This window comes from Eleutherodactylus coqui, chromosome 1 (genome assembly GCF_035609145.1).
Source record: "Eleutherodactylus coqui strain aEleCoq1 chromosome 1, aEleCoq1.hap1, whole genome shotgun sequence".
NCBI lineage: Eukaryota > Metazoa > Chordata > Amphibia > Anura > Eleutherodactylidae > Eleutherodactylus > Eleutherodactylus coqui.
The window spans coordinates 218,039,678-218,054,733 of record NC_089837.1 but is presented as its reverse complement, the minus strand read 5'-3'; the positions used below and the strand labels follow the sequence as shown (position 1 = coordinate 218,054,733).

The 15,056-nt window shown below is 45.8% G+C and overlaps 1 protein-coding gene across 7 annotated transcripts in view; it reads right to left on the bottom strand.

Annotated features, from left to right (window-relative positions):
* Nucleotides 1–15,056, bottom strand: part of LAMA2 (laminin subunit alpha 2) — an 834,596-nt gene that overhangs the window by 48,308 nt on the left and 771,232 nt on the right. For all 7 annotated transcript variants that reach the window (XM_066605535.1, XM_066605537.1, XM_066605536.1 and 4 more), the window contains one exon: nucleotides 801–977. In XM_066605535.1, the coding sequence (XP_066461632.1) occupies nucleotides 801–977 (177 nt within the window). The remainder of the gene's footprint in view (nucleotides 1–800; nucleotides 978–15,056) is intronic.

Sequence of the window (15,056 nt, the reverse complement as noted above, 5' to 3'; positions counted from 1 at the left end):
CCACGTTCGAGCACTGTTGCCCTCCAAAGATCACCTGAGTTGGAAAATCTGACTCTTTTCAGAGTCGCGTGTGTGTGCTCTCCTAGACAAGTCTATGGGCGAAGCACGCACAAGACTCTATAAAGAGTTAATTTTTCCAGCCCCACAAAATCTTCGGATGGAGACAGTATTGGATCACGGGAGCATGTGAGTATAAAATACTTTACTCGGCTCCCCGTCACCTCCCCTATCTACTCTTTAACTTAGGTATGGTACTGTGGGGACATGACAGGTTCACTAGATAGATAGATAGATGATACATGAACAGATAAATAGATAGATAGATAGATAGATAGATATGAGATAGATAGATAGATAGATAGATAGATAGATGATAGATAGATATGAGATAGATAGATAGATAGATAGATATGAGATAGATAGATAGATAGATAGATAGATAGATAGATTAGATAGATATGAGATAGATAGATATGAGATAGATAGATAGATAGATATGAGATAGATAGATAGATATGAGATAGATAGATAGATAGATAGATAGATAGATGATAGATAGATATGAGATAGATGGATAGATAGGAGAGAAATAGATGTATAGATAGATAGATAGGAGATAGATAGATGATAGATGGATAGCTAGATATATAGATAGATATGAGATACATAGCTAAAAAGCTACAGAATCTTATCAAATGTAAGAATTTAATTCAATGCTTCCTTTGTAAAGCCACTGTACATTTAATGTCTGCAGGATAAAGTGATTACACTGTCCAAAATGTGCGCATTGTGAAACTTACACTGCGTTGATCAATAGATCCCAAATGCATCCTTCAAATGGCGGTATGCTCTTGTACGTGGGAAATTGTACATCAGATGGGATGCCGCCTACAAACAGCCTTTTCACGTCTATGGAATGACTAGCTGGCAGTTTCACTGTATGGTTTTTATCCTCATCAACTTGCACTGTAAAGATACTGCAAAATAAAAGAGTGTAAAGTGAGTTTAGTGAAACACAATGCCACAGTGATACTCCTGCGGCAGATCTGGAGTTATCATTAGGCACTACTCATTGTTCATATTATCATACCATTAATATTACCTACTTAATATTCTGTCCCATGTGGTTATATAGCACCTAATACAGCAATCTGTAATTCACGGTGTAGTCTGACACCTTTCTGCCATTAGCAGCAGTACTTGGGGTAAAAAACAGACAGCCGTATGCGCAACTACGCTTACTGCTATGGAGTATTAACTATGTGCGGAAAAGACAGGCTAAGGTTTATCTTTTTTTGCCCGTACTATTAACAGGCGAATAAGGGAGATAGAACATTACCTCCACAGTGTTCCATCTCCCTTATTTGCACATTACCCAGAAGAGCATACATGGCCTTTTGAGTCTCCTCACTCACCATCTAGGGGCTCTCAATAAGGAGAAAAGATTAACAGGCGAGAATACTGCTAGTGAATACCAAACCACTGAAATCAATGGTTTAGTTTCATCCCGTTATGCGGCCGTGATAATCATGACCACATAATGGGAAGAAATCACGCTCATGTGAAGAAGCCCTTATTTAGCAACTTGTACTACAGTAGCTCTTCTGTGGGATCATATCAGATGCCTAACCTTCACTCCTCATGCACATTAATGGGCCATAGGCACTCATGATCCTTTGCCAGTTCAGCATTTGCCCTTTCTTGGACCACGTTTAGTAGGTACTAACCACCACATACAAAGACCTCCCATTTTGGAAATGCTCTGACCGTCAGAATCCGTCTGTTATCTAAATCACGCTGATGCCCACACTTGCCCATTTTTTCTGATTCCAAAACTTCATGAACTGACTGCTCCCTTGCTGCCTCATATATCCCACCTCTTGATAGGTGCCATGTTAACAAGATTATCAGTGATATTCATTATTCACTTCCCTTGTGTCCAGCATATCGTGAAAGTATATGTGAATGCTATCTTTTTTATATCTTATATTCTATGTAATCTGCAGTCATACGATGGCCATAGAAGTTTGTTAAGAATGCAATTATTTTTACACAGTTTACACAAGAGGTCTGCATGCCCCAGTTAGACCGCGTTTTTTTATAAATAGTCACAGGCAGGTACAACTCCGCAATGGGAATTCCGTGTGCACCCACAGCATGGGTGGCTCCCTGGAACCCACCGGCTGTACATAAACGTATCCCATTGCAGTGCCCATCACAGCTGAGGTAACGTCCGATTAAATGCAGGTGGACTTCGGCCCACACTGCATGCCCCAACCTGACCGCAGTTTTTAATTCATAGACACAAGCAGGTACAACTCCCTATTGTGAAGTCCCTGTGGACCGACAGCATGGGTGGGTGCCAGGAAGCCACCGGCGGTACATAAATATATCCCATTGCATTGCCCATCACAGCTGAGGTAATGTCGTGCTTAATGCAGGTGGGCTTCGGCCCACACTGCATGCCCCAGTCAGACTGGGGTTCTTTAGAAGTGGACACATGCAGTTACAACTCCCTGTGGACCCATGGCATGGGTGGGTGCCAGGAAGCCACCGGCGGTACATAAATATATCCCATTGTAGTGCCGAACACAGCTGATGTAACGTCAGCTGTAATGCAGGTGGGCTAAAAATTCATTTGATTACACTGTAGGCGAGGGCCCCCAAAAATTGGTGTACCAACAGTACTAATGTACCTGAGAAAAATTGCCCATGCCCAACCAAGAGGGCAGGTGAAATCCATTAATCGCATTGGTTAATGTGGCTTAATTGGTAACTAGGCCTGGAGGCAGCCCAGTTAAAATAAAAATTGGTTGAGGTGAAAGTTTCAACGCTTTAAAGAGCATTGAAACGTATAAAAATTGTTTAGAAAAATTATATGACTGAGCCTTGTGGGCCTAAGAAAAATTGCCCGTTCGGCGTGATTATGTGAGATTTCAGGAGGAGGAGCAGGAGGAGGAGAAGGAGGAATATTATACACAGATTGATGAAGCAAAAAGGTCCCCGTTTTTGATGGTGATAGAGAACGATGCTTCCATCCGCGGGTGCAGCGTATGTATTGCTTAGGTATCGCTGCTGTCCGCTGGTGAAGAAGAGAAGTCTGGGGAAATCCAGGCTTTGTTCATCTTGATGGGTGTAAGCCTGTCGGCACTGTCGGTTGACAGGTGGGTACGCTTATCCGTGATGCACTAAACACACTCTCTGACAAGACGCTAGCCGCAGGACAAGCAAGCACCTCCAGGGCATACAGCGCAAGTTCAGGCCACGTGTCCAGCTTCGACACCCAGTAGTTGTAGGGGGCAGAGGCGTCACGGAGGACGGTCGTGCGATCGGCTACGTACTCCCTCACCATCCTTTTACAGTGCTCCCGCCAACTCAGCCTTGACTGGGGAGCGGTGACAAAGTCTTGCTGGGGAGCCATAAAGCTGGCAAAGGCCTTGGAGAATGTTCCCCTGCCTGCGCTGTACATGCTGCCTGATCTCTGCGCCTCCCCTGCTACCTGGCCCTCGGAACTGCGCCTTCTGCCACTAGCGCTGTCGGATGGGAAGTTTACCATCAGTTTGTCCCCCAGCGCCCTGTGGAATAGCATCATTCTCGAACCCCTTTCCTCTTTGGGAATGAGAGTGGAAAGGTTCTCCTTATACCGTGGGTCGAGCAGTGTGTACACCCAGTAATCCGTAGTGGCCAGAATGCGTGTAACGCGAGGGTCACGAGAAAGGCATCCTAACATGAAGTCAGCCATGTGTGCCAGGGTACCTGTACGCAACACATGGCTGTCCTCACTAGGAAGATCACTTTCAGGATCCTCCTCCTCTTCAGGCTATACACGCTGAAAGGATGACAGGCAAGCAGCATGTGTACCCTCAGCAGTGGGCCAAGCTGTCTCTTCCCCCTCCTCCTCATGCTCCTCCCCCTCCTCCTCCTCCTCCTCAACGCGCTGAGATATAGACATGAGGGTGCTCTGACTATCCAGCGACATACTGTCTTCCCCCGCCTCCGTTTCCGAGTGCAAAGCGTCTGCCTTTATGCTTTGCAGGGAACTTCTCAAGAGGCATAGCAGAGGAATGGTGACGCTAATGATTGCAGCATCCCCGCTCAGCATCTGGGTAGACTCCTCAAAGTTTCCAAGGACCTGGCAGATGGCTGCCAACCAGGCCCACTCTTCTGTAAATAATTGAGGAGGCTGACTCCCACTACGCCGCCCATGTTGGAGTTGGTATTCCACTATAGCTCTACACTGCTCATAGAGCCTGGCCAACATGTGGAGCGTAGAGTTCCACTGTGTGGGCACGTCGCACAGCAATCGGTGCACTGGCAGATGAAACCGATGTTGCAGGGTGCGCAGGGTGTCAGCATCCGTCTTGGAGTTGCGGAAATGTACGCTGACCCAGAACACCTTTCCGAGCAGGTATGACAAGTGTGGGTAGCTTTTCAGAAAGCGCTGAACCACCAAATTAAAGACATGGGCCAGGCATGGCACGTGCGTGAGGCTGCCGAGCTGCAGAGCCGCCACCAGGTTACGTCCGTTGTCACACACGACCATGCCCGGTTGGAGGCTCAGCGGCGCAAGCCAGCGGTCGGTCTGCTCTGTCAGACCCTGCAGCAGTTCGTGGGCCGTGTGCCTCTTCTCTCCTAAGCTGAGTAGTTTCAGCACGGCCTGCTGACGCTTGCCCACCGCTGTGCTGCCATGCCGCGCGACACCGACTGCTGGCGACGTGCTGCTGCTGACACATCTTGATTGCGAGACAGAGGTTGCGTAGGAGGAGGAGGAGGGTGGTTTAGTGGAGGAAGCATACACCGCCGCAGATACCACCACCGAGCTGGGGCACGCAATTCGGGGGGTGGGTAGGACGTGAGCGGTCCCAGGCTCTGACTCTGTCCCAGCCTCCACTAAATTCACCCAATGTGCCGTCAGGGAGATATAGTGGCCCTGCCCGCCTGTGCTTGTCCACGTGTCTGTTGTTAAGTGGACCTTGGCAGTAACCGCGTTGGTGAGGGCGCGTACAATGTTGCGGGAGACGTGGTCGTGCAGGGCTGGGACGGCACATCGGGAAAAGTATTGGCGACTGGGAACCGAGTAGCGCGGGGCCGCCGCCGCCATCATGCTTTTGAAAGCCTCTGTTTCCACAAGCCTATACGGCAGCATCTCCAGGCTGATCAATTTGGCAATGTGCACGTTTAACGCTTGAGCGTGCGGGTGCGTGGCGGCGTACTTGCGCTCGCGCTCAAACAGTGGCGATAGCGACGTCTGGACGCTGCGCTGAGAGACATTGCTGGATGGGGCCGAGGACAGCGTAGGTGAGGGTGTGGGTGCAGGCCGGTAGGCACTCGTGCCTGTGTCCTGAGAGGGGGGTTGGATCTCAGTGGCAGGTTGGGGCACAGGGGGAGAGGCAGTGGTGCAAACCGGAGGCGGTGAACGGCCTTCGTCCCACCTTGTGGGGTGCTTGGCCATCATATGCCTGCGCATGCTGGTGGTGGTGGCTCCCCAGCTGATCTTGGCGCGACAAAGGTTGCACACCACTGTTTGTCGGTCGTCAGGCGTCTCTGTGAAAAACTGCCACACCGTTGAGAACCTTGACCTCTGCAGGGTGGCATGGCGCGAGGGGGCGCTTTGGGAAACAGTTGGTGGATTATTCGGTCTGGCCCTGCCTCTACCCCTGGCCACCGCACTGGCTCGGCCTGTGCCCACACCCTGACTTGGGCCTCCGCGTCCTCGCCCGCGTCCACGTCCTATAGGCCTACCCCTACCCCTCAGCATGGTGTATTACCAGTAGTGCAGAAACAGAACGCTGTAATTAAATGTGCCGCTTATTGGCCTATGGTTGGAGGCTGACTTCGCTTACGGAACGCCAGGAAATAATTTGGAGGACTACTACACCCAGCAGAGACCCAGAACACTGAGGACAGTCACAGGCAGCCCAAATAGATTTTTTTCCACAAATGTTTTTGCAAAGGCCCACTGCCTATATTCAATCAATATGTCTTCTGTCCCTGCCTAACCACCACTTCTGTCCCTGGAGTATGTCAAAGAACTGCAGAGTGTTGCACTGTGAACTGCAATACAGCGGTGATTTAACAGCCCAGACAGAGCCAGGAAATAATTTTGCGCAAGCCTACTGTAACACTTAGCTGGCTGCGTATGAATTTGGAGGACTACTACACCCAGCAGAGACCCAGAACACTGAGGACACTCACAGGCAGCCCAAATAGATTTTTTTCCCCAAATGTTTTTGCAAAGGCCCACTGCCTATATTCAATCAATATGTCTTCTGTCCCTGACTATCTGCTTCTGGCCCTGGAGTATGTCAAAGAACTGCAGAGTGTTGCACTGTGGACTGCAATACAGCGGTGATTTAACAGCCCAGACAGAGCCAGGAAATAATTTTGCGCAAGCCTGCTGTAACACTTAGCTGGCTGCGTATGAATTAGGAGGACTACTACACCCAGCACAGACCCAGAACACTGAGGACAGTCACAGGCAGCCCAAATAGATTTTTTTCCACAAATGTTTTTGCAAAGGCCCACTGCCTATATTCAATCAATATATCTCTTCTCTCTCTGCGTCACCACTTCTGGCCCTGGAGTATGTCAAAGAACTGCAGAGTGTTGCACTGTGGACTGCAATACAGCGGTGATTTAACAGCCCAGACAGAGCCAGGAAATAATTTTGCGCAAGCCTGCTGTAACACTTAGCTGGCTGCGTATGAATTAGGAGGACTACTACACCCAGCACAGACCCAGAACACTGAGGACAGTCACAGGCAGCCCAAATAGATTTTTTTCCCCAAATGTTTTTGCAAAGACCCACTGCCTATATTCAATCAATATGTCCTCTGTCCCTGCCTCACAATATATGTGTTCTGTCCCTGCCTCACAATATATGTCTTCTGTCCCTGCCTCACCACTACTGGCCCTGCACTATATCTAATTACTGCAGGGCGCAATGCTCTGCACGGCCGATATACCAAAAAAAAAAAAAAGTGCAACACTGCAAAAAGCAGCCTCCACAGTACTGCACACGGTTAGATGTGGCCCTAAGAAGGACCGTTGGGGTTCTTGAAGCCTAAAATACTCCTAACACTCTCCCTATAGCAGCTCCGGCATCAGCAGCACTTTCCCTCCTCTATGTCAGAACGCATCTGTGGCGAGCCGCGGGAGGGGCCGATTTTTATACTCGGTTGACACCTGATCTCGCCAGCCACTCACTGCAGGGGGGTGGTATAGGGCTTGAACGTCGCAGGGGGAAGTTGTAATGCCTTCCCTGTCTTTCTATTGGCCAGAAAAGCGCGCTAATGTCTCAGAGAGGAAAGTGAAAGTAACCCGAACATCGCGTGGTACTTGTCACGAGTAACGAGCATCTCGAACACGCTAATACTCGAACGAGTATCAAGCTCGGATGAGTACGTTCGCTCATCTCTAGTTACCACTCTTGTCAATAGGATATGTGCTTCCACAGTTGAGAAGCAATGCCACTTTTACACTAGTCGATTCTGATCTGAAGAGCACACGAGCGAATAACATCATCTCTTGTGTGTTCGCAGTAGTTTCCTCTTGTGCAGAATGATTAGACAGGCAGATCAGCGTTGAGAATTGTTCACTTTTTACTTAGCACTCACATTCATATATAAAACACTGAGCAGGGAGTGTTAAGACGTAACGAGAAGTTTTATGTAGGCTGATGCTGAGTGACTAAAGTGTACAATGGCTCGCATAACGATTATGGTGCACTTTCATTTCTTTGAGTGAATCTGGAGCAACCATCGTTATATTTAGGCTACCTAAACATGGGCAAGCACGATATTGGACCGGGAAACTTGGCCCGATATAGTGCGTAGGATCATGCAAAAATACCTGACATCGCATCTGTGAAAGTCTGATATTCTTGCACAAGTTTCACATACAATAGAAGATCGGAAGTGTTTGCAAGAGCCACACAAGACAGATAACCCTTTCCAATCCACTGTCTGACCTCTGAAGACATTATGATTTAAGGCTGTACAGCTACAATGTTGGAAGATGTACATCGGGGTTCTCTTACTGTATATTGTCAGCCTCTCTGCTGTCGGAGCCTATCCAACGTGTCACCTCATGCAGTACTGGCTTTAGCCAGCATATAGCGCCGTTGTATAACAGCAGAAAAAGAGTAAGCTCCCTAGGAAAACCAGGATACAAATTGGATTGGAAAGCGTTAAAGTCCCATTGAAATCAGTGGGCGATACGTTTCGAGGAGCGCAAAAAGATAGAGCATGCCACATCACTCATGTATGTGACTCCATTCAAAAGAATGTACTGGCTGATTATTGTACGGTATGTCTTCAGCTAAGCCTAGTACAATGTAATACAGCCCCAAATCGTAAATTCAGCTCTTGTATGGCAGCGTAATTCTCTTTTTTCTATTACTCCTGAAAACTATTTTGATTGTGGGAAGATTACAGCATTCATTTTTGGTCTAAGAGTTTATGTTAATACTGTTAGTGGAAGAACCTGTTGAAGAATTTCTTTCGGCACAGCAGTGTAAACGGTGATGAAATGTTCTACTAATTATCTGATCTATGTTTTAGAAATAGTTTTGAAGCTGATTCCATCTGTTTAGCATGCATCGCACTTGCAGAGTAAAGTGGCTTGGGTATAGGACTGGTTTTGCATAGTCTTGCTATGTAACATGATTACATTTGATACTAAAACAGCATGGGGGACACATCTGCTCAGATTATTATTTCCAGGAGGGAGACACTTCCATTTTAGTTAAATGACAAATCAACATGCTGTTGAATATTCACATTGTAGGAAGCAAGAAATAGATGTGAGCAGGATGTAAAATGGATCCGTTTACAGGTAACATTAGGGCATGTCACGCACCATTGTGCATGGGAGGGGAATAATTGCCCTGCTCCCAAAATCATAGCTTAAACAATCAAGGACAGGATGTACGTTTTATCTGAAACTCTTGCTGACGTCAGGAAATAAGTGTTTTACTTTCTAATTGTAGATGTGGATATTAGAGTCATACACTCATTTTTAGAATTTATGCGGAAAAATATTCCCAAAAGTTTTGCAGGGAGTAGGAGTATAATCATTGCAATTTTGTCTTAGGAACAATGCTGTTTCCAGCTATGTAAAACAAACAGGTGATTCATTCTTCAATATATTCAAGTACTTGAAAGATAAAATAGCGATGTCTCATAAAGTTGTTATGACTGTGTCTTTGCAAAAAGAGGCGAGTGTGTTGTGGCCAAGTGGGTGTTTCTAATTTCCAGCATAGCAGCAAATTTCCATGAAAATCCTTTTCTATACTGACCAGCTAAAGAACTATTTTTCTGGAGTTCAACATATTTCTAACAATCTTTTTTTCAGTGGAAGAACTTAATATTCAAAACTACAAAGACTAAAATATTAGGGGGAAATGGATTTAACAGCTTGTTTCATTAAAAAAAAATACCTGTTTTTGTGCAAGTCATAGCTGTGCAAAAATCGGTGACTTGTGGGAAGTTTTCTATAAGTGGGTGGGATTTAGAGAAGAGGGACATGTTCTCCCACCGCCAGTTGGATTTACTCTAATTTATGCCAGGAACTGAGTATTGAACAAAAAAAAATACAGCAAATCAACCTTTCGACAGATATCTGCTGTCAATGAACATTTGTCACCTATGTTTCATGAAAAGGTGCCAATTGTTGGCAAAAAATTGTTTTTTTTGGGTAAGTGTGCAAGCAACCAGCCTTTCACAATATCGGTGTCACCTAATCTCTCAATGTGAAGCTCTAATGACTTATGCTTCATAGTTGTGGTTTTTCAGCAAGATGAAGAAAAAAGAAAGCAGGTACGGGTGAACGCCGCTTCTCCCAGGGCCGGATTCCACATCTGGAATCCGACCCCCCTGTGTACAGGTCTTAGGCCCCTTACATGTGTCTGAGAAAAACGTGCAAGATTTGTGTATTGTGAATATGAGTGGAGTCATATACACGAGCGATGTGGCATGCTGTATCTTTTTGCGTTCCTTGGAATGTATCGCCCACTGATTTCAATGGGACCTTTAATGTCTCACATGGCCTTCGCAAACACCTCCTATTGCATGTGAAACTCAGGCAAAAGTATCAGAATGTCACAGATGCAATGTCAGGCGTTTTTGCACGTTCCTAAGCGCTCTATCAGGTAGAGATTCAGGGTCCAATATCATGGTCGCCCATGAGTAAGTAGCCTAAAGGCCCATTTAAACGTAACGACTGTTGCTCTAAATTGGATCAAACAAATCAAAGTGCACCATAATCGTTATGTATAAACACGAGCCATTGTACACCTTTCTTTTGTCGCTCAGTTTCAGCCTGCATAGCAATCATTGTTGGCTCGCTCACTTCTCATTACGTCTAAACACTCCCCGCTCAGTGTTTCATATAGGAATGTGAGTGGTGAGTGAGATGTGAACAACTCCCAGTGATAACCGTACTGTCTAATCATTCTGCACAAGAATAAACTGCAACCAAACTAGTGATGATGTCACTCGCTCGTGCACTCTTCAAATGAGAATCGGCTTTTGTAAAAGCAGCATTACTTGTCAACTGTCAAAGGACATATCCTATTGACAAGAAGAATGGTTACAACTAGAGATGAGCGAGCATACTCGCTAAGGACAATTACTCGATCGAGCATTGTCCTTAGCGAGTATCTCCCCGCTCAGAAGAAAAGGTTCGGGTGCCGGCGCAGGTGACAGGTGAGTTGCGGCAGTCAGCAGGGGGGAGCGGGGGGGGGGGGATACAGGGAGAGAGAGATCTCCCCTCCGTTCCTCCCCGCTCTCCCCCACCGCTCCCCGCCCGCCGCCGGCAGCCGATCGAGTAATTGCCCTTAGCGAGTATGCTCGCTCATCTCTAGTTACAACTAGTTGTCAATTTATTCAGACCTTTCCATGAAAAATAACACAGAACTGGTGCTTTTGAATGTGTAAACTGTATAAAAATCATTGCATTCTTAGGGTGGTTTCAGACGGCCGTATGCACAACTACCTTCGCCGATACATAGTGTAGTTGCATAAGAACAAGTTTGTTTTTTTTCGCCAGCCATTCAAACTCCACGCCAAAGCGCAGCAGTTTGAAAAAAAACTGTGGGAATATAGGTCCTGCCCTATCTTTCTTGCATGTAGTTAGTACTATGTGCAGGATAATTAGGAAAAGTCCTATCTTTTCTCACCCGCACTGTTAATGGGCAAGAATCTTGCTAGTGAAAATGAAATCACTGAAATCAATGGTTTCATTCTGTCCAATTATGCGGCTGCATAACGGGGCAAGAGCACGCACATGTGTTTAAGCGCTTAACGAAATTCTATGGCCATCGCATGACTGCAGAGCACATAGAATATAAGATATGAAAAAGATAGCTGACATATACTTTCACAACACGCTGGACATTAAAGCATAAAACAAAAGAAGCTGAGAAAACAACACATAAAGCGAAGATTTATATCTTCACACTGACATGCTGCACAAATATATAAATCCTAGGCAATGAGTTATAGACGGTACGGTGCAGAGCAAAGAAATAGCATCACACCCCAACACAGGCAACAGTGTCATATGCAGATCCACAAATTACAACTCAGAAAATAATATATCAATTACTATTTCTGCTCCGTATTTTATGTCCACTGTCAAGAACAGGATCTGAGAAGTACGGAATGCATAGAATGACTTTTGGATACATGTGAATTCTTGCTACTATTCAGACACTGCAGGGAACACTAATTAATTATACTAATATTCTAACATTATTCCTACTTTTAGCTATCTTAATTCTTACATCTTTTCTTTGAAAAACATCCAATATTTCTCTATATAACACAGGGCTGGTTTATAAAAGTTGATATATAAAGTACATGGCAGAGGTCACTACCTCGCCTGCCTTAAAAAGGAGCTATTTAGCCACTGACAGAAATGCTAATGGTAATCACTTCAGTACTATGTCAGCATGCATTCTGAGAATGAAGAAGTCAGATTCTACAGGAAGTCTCTTTTTATATATTTGGAAACTAAGCATGAGGATGTTGAGTTATTGTTGAGCTTCTGAATCTGTAGTAATAGGGGATAGGTAATATAGTGGACTCATTATTACAAGTTTGCTGTGTTCTTGCACCCAGAGCACCTCCACTTTTTCCTGGCTCCTTGGCAATGATTGAAAAATGCTGAAGTATCTTCTAGTATGCACTGTGGCTGTCAATCACTAGGAATGGAGAAGGGGTACACTGGGCTCATGAATACAGCTCATATCTATTATAGCCGCATTGTTTCTTATTGGCTGTCATCCAAATTGCTTAAAGCAAAGATGGCCGCACTGCTTCTCTGACTACCTGCTGCACACTGTGCATAGTATGCATCATTAGCCTAAGACACTACATGGTGCTATGACTGGCCAGTGCTGCTCGTGTTCACAGCACTCGTTAATTGAAGCGGGTGAAATGTCTTAGACGAATGATGCATACTAATGCATAATGTGCATCAGGTAGTCAAAATAGCATTGCGGCCCTCTTTGTTTCTCCAGGTTCTGAAGGGTCGCTTTAATATTCCTTTGTACCATTTGTTATAGCTAAGTGGACCTATCATAATAGCATGATTATTTTAAATAGGACATCTTCTCATGACAGATCTGCTATAGCCTTTACACACCATATACCATTAATGTCTGATCAGTAAGGATCAGAACAACATGGCTGCTGTTAATCACTTACACAAAGTGGCAGCCACATGGTTGGCCGTCGACTATAGTGGGCGGACTATGCAGCTTTTGCTAGTGCTGCTGCCACATTATTTAGAGTCTTTAAGATATTGATGGCATACCACAGTGATTGATAATATAGAAAACATTGAATAACATAGGGGCTAATAGCAATAGTTCAGCTATTTGGGTTGTGTCTTTGTCTTAGGCAAGCAAAAGTTAAGATTAAGAAAGTATTGATGTTGCTCTTGGATGCATTTGTATACATTAACTCTCACCTCTTGGTTCACTTAGTATGCCAATCTGAAAGATGCATGTGACATTCCCCCCACGTGATGTGTTGACCTGGAATGCTAGGTCCATTGTATATACCAAGCAATTTAAGATTATATGAGCATCATTTCAGGAAAGGGATATAGAGATATTAATTTTTTTCTATGCTTTCAGATTGTATAGACCATAAATTTTCCCCTGTGCCCCCACCCCAAACCAAAAAAAATAATTCCTGAGTCAACAGTGCTCTAATGGTGACCCAACTGAACTCCAGCACAGTTTATAACCCCTACTAACTATTGGAGCATCTCTGTGCCCAAGACAGCCATTTCTTGCGCAGCGCTGGGCTTCCCTGCTCAGGCCACAAGGTACCAAGAACACATAGCCCTCCTACACAACAATTATATTGTACCCGAGAAGAGGAGCCAGCAATCTTCTGCTCTCCTTAAGGGTCATAGCCATCGGTGGTGTGTGGGTGGGTCACTTTGCTCTTGAACTCTGCAAACCCCCATGACCCCTGCCATTATTATGCCTGCAAGCGGAGTTTTTGCTGCACCACAGTTTCCAAGTGAAGTACCATATGATATTACCCCTGTTGTTCTAAAAAGGACAGGGCCGCTTCAAAATAGACATTGTGCAGATTTTGACTGATTTTTGGATGTGGAAATGCTGCAGAATGTCCTCAGCGGAAATTTCTGTATAAAATTCTGCAGCATTTCCGCATCCAAGAAGAAGTCAAAATCTGCACCCTGTCAATTTTGAAACAGCCCTGCCCATTTCCACCACACATAAACATACCCAAGCGGTAATAGTGGCCCTCAGTATGACATCGACCAGTGCACAGCGGCCCCCAGTATGACAGCGACCCCCCTCTACGGTGGCCCCCAGTATGACAGCAACCCCCCACAGTGGCCACCAGTATGACAGTGGCCCATTAGTGTGGCAGCGGCCCATTAGTGTGACAGCGACCCCCCACAGCAGCCCGTTAGTGTGGCAGCGACCCTCACCCCCCCCCCCTACAGCAGCCCATTAGTCTGACAGCGGCCTCCAGTGTGACAGCGACCCCCCCCCCCCACAGCGGTCCATTAGTGTGAGAGTGACCCCCCCACAGCGGCCCCAAGTTTAACAGCGACACCCCCCTTCCCCGGGACCCATATACTTACCCGCTCCTCCTCTGCTCGGCGTTGCTGCTGGTAGTGATCCCGGTGCACACTGTGACATCAGTGTGCTGCCGGACACCTCCTCCCCCTGCTCTCGTTGAACTAAGTAGTAGGAGACGTCAGGGGAGGGGGGAGGAGGATCCCGGCTGCACACTGATGTCACAGTGTGCGCCGGCATCGCCGCTGCTAGCAGCGGCACTGAGTGAATGCCAGCAGGGAAGCCGCGGCCCCTGCCAACATTCACAAATGGTGAGCGGCCGATGGCGGCGTGTGCCAGTAGAGAGAGCCCTGCGTGCCACCTCTGGCATGCGTGCCATAGGTTCGCCACCACTGCCCTAGAGTGACTACAATGCACCCTGTCCAGGATTGACTCCAAACAGCAGTCTGATACATATAACGACTTGGGGAAAGAATAATCCCCAAATCCACTTTTTTACATTTTTAAACAGAACCTGCCATTTTGTAGATTAATGTTGCAGAACAGTTTGTTCCAATCGAATATCATGATTACTATGACAATGTGTCACAATAAGGTAATGTTTCAGAAGATGAGTAAGTGAAAGCTAAATGTTTTTAGCTTTAGATTGTTCCATGCACGTATTAAAGTGTTGAAAATTAAATTTCATTGTACACGTTAGGCTTGATGAGTTGTGGAACGTTCAAATAAAAAATTATCAATTTTCAGTAAAAGTTGACTTTGATCATTCTTTTATTGAGCCTTTCATATGTCATTATAAATGGTACAGACCTTTGATTGATTCCTGATGCTGCAAGTACAGAATTGCCTGTTCCCCAGACAGCAGATGTTCAATACCTAACGTTCTACACTGACTGGTAAGTACTGTGTTGCTTCTTCATTCTCTCCTATACAAACTTTTGCTTTTCAAATAATGTTGATTTTTTTTTATCTGGAGAGATTATTAAAC